This window comes from Herpailurus yagouaroundi, unplaced genomic scaffold (assembly GCF_014898765.1).
Source record: "Herpailurus yagouaroundi ecotype Mexico unplaced genomic scaffold, PumYag 208, whole genome shotgun sequence".
Taxonomy (NCBI): Eukaryota; Metazoa; Chordata; class Mammalia; order Carnivora; family Felidae; genus Herpailurus; species Herpailurus yagouaroundi.
The window spans coordinates 6875069-6877033 of record NW_024412439.1 but is presented as its reverse complement, the minus strand read 5'-3'; the positions used below and the strand labels follow the sequence as shown (position 1 = coordinate 6877033).

General features: G+C 53.6%; 1 protein-coding gene across 1 annotated transcript in view; it reads left to right on the top strand.

Annotated features, from left to right (window-relative positions):
* DNAH9 (dynein axonemal heavy chain 9) overlaps positions 1-1965 on the top strand; it is a 311907-nt gene that overhangs the window by 277469 nt on the left and 32473 nt on the right. The window contains exon 60 of the mRNA XM_040453174.1: positions 1492-1662. Within this exon, the coding sequence (XP_040309108.1) occupies positions 1492-1662 (171 nt within the window). The remainder of the gene's footprint in view (positions 1-1491; positions 1663-1965) is intronic.

Sequence of the window (1965 nt, the reverse complement as noted above, 5' to 3'; positions counted from 1 at the left end):
GGGGGACGGGTTAAATGGGGGATGGGATTAGGGAGGGCACTTGTCGGGCTGAACACTGAGCTTCGTAGGTAAGAGATGAATCACTGGGTTCTACTCCTGAAGCCAAGACTACGCTGTATGTTAACTAACTTGAATTTAAATTTTTTTAAAAAGAAGATAATTTTTAAACTACTTTACCAAAAGGCTTCAGGGCTTTAGCCAAGAAATTTGTGCAAGAGCACCCCCTAGTGTCCACGGGGCAGTCCAACAAGAGGCTGGAGCCAGAAATGGGCAAAAACGGTGTGGTTTGCACACTTCAAAACAAGTGAGGATTTTTTTACACCTCTTGTTTTTTTAATGTTTATCTTTTTTTTGAGAGAGAGAGTATGTGTGAGTGGGGGAGGGTCAGAGAGAGAGGGAGACACAGAATCCAAAGCAGCCTCCAGGTTCTGAGCCATCAGCACAGAGACCGATGTGGGGCTCCAACTCACGAACTGCTAGATCATGACCTGAGCTGAAGTCAGATGCTCAACCAACTGAGCCACCCAGGCGCCCCTTGACATCTATCTTTAATCCGCCAGTTAATAGGTGGTTACAGGGCACCTACCAAGAGTTCAGGAGTGTGCTGGGGGCCGGAAGAAATACAAAAATAAATACACAAGTTTGCCTTTGAGGGATGAGCAGTCTTTCACTTAGACTCGAGGATGTTCACACCAAGAAATCATCAAAATCAAATTAGGAACCAACCTTGAGGGGCACTTTCTCACTGTGTAGTGGAAAGAACTAGAAAGGGCACTCAGAACATCCGGAGAGGAAAGGGAGCCTTCAAAGCTGGGGACCCAGCCTAAGCAACCGTAGGGGTGCATTGCCTGGATGGCACGATTAAAAAAATGTTTCTAATTCAAGTAATTTTTGCCAGGGGCCCAATTCCCCAGTTATCAGCGAACCTCGCCTTGTCCCACAAGTTCTCTTTTGCATCTGTGGTCCCATATTTGCATTTAGGTTTGTTATCTCTGATTTAGATAAATGGAGGGGGGGGGGAAGGAGTTTAAGGGCAAGGGGGCGGGGACCCTGGGAGAGCTTGAGTGACATACCAGGAAGGGATCCGTATTTCTTAAGGACCCTGAGAAGTCCCTCCGTGTGTGTGGAGGGACAGGTGTAGACCAGGGAGCGGCAGGAGCAGGGCAGACTGGAGAGGGATCAAGTCCTCCAAGTTTCTGCAAAAGGAGCATGGCCCCGTGGGCGTGGAATTTCCGGAAAAGCGGCCTGGCGCACAAAACCAGATGGTGTCGAGGCGAGGCTGGCAGAAAGGATGTCACCGGGAGGCGGAGAACATGTCCACGTCTCAGCAGGTGTTGGTGAACGGCGTCCGCCTGGAGGGCCAGAGGGACGCGGGTGCCTCACGCCTGCTGTGACCCACCGCCGTCCCTCAGAGGACGACCCGGAGTGGGAGATGGCAGACGGGAGACACGTCTCGGTCTGTGTTTGAGCGAGCTTGCCCCCGGCTTCCAGTACATTGACGCCGAGCTGCCGGCAGAGTCGCCCCACCTCTACGGCCTGCACCCCAACGCCGAGATCGGCTTCCTGACCCAGACCTCGGAGAAGCTCTTTCGCACGGTCCTGGAGCTGCAGCCGCGGGACGGCCACGCCGGAGAGGGAGCAGGGGCCACGCGGGAAGAAAAGGTATGTGGACGGACCGCTCGAGATCCTTCCGGGGAGCCGAGGATGGCACAGCGAGACGCCCCTTCCCGCTGGCCGCGTTGGCAGGGCGCGTGCAGACCACACTGTGCACAGCCGCCCCTCGCACACGGCCGGTGCGGCCTTGACCCACCAGGCTGGTCCTCTGTTTAGACCACAGGAAGCCCCTGCCGTTGGGTTTCGTGGTTTGCTTGTCGTTCGTCCGTTCGTTCGTTCGTTCGTTCTTTCTTTTCTTCCTTCCTTCCTTCTTTTCTTTTCTTTTTCTTTTTCTTTCTTTCCTTTCTTTCT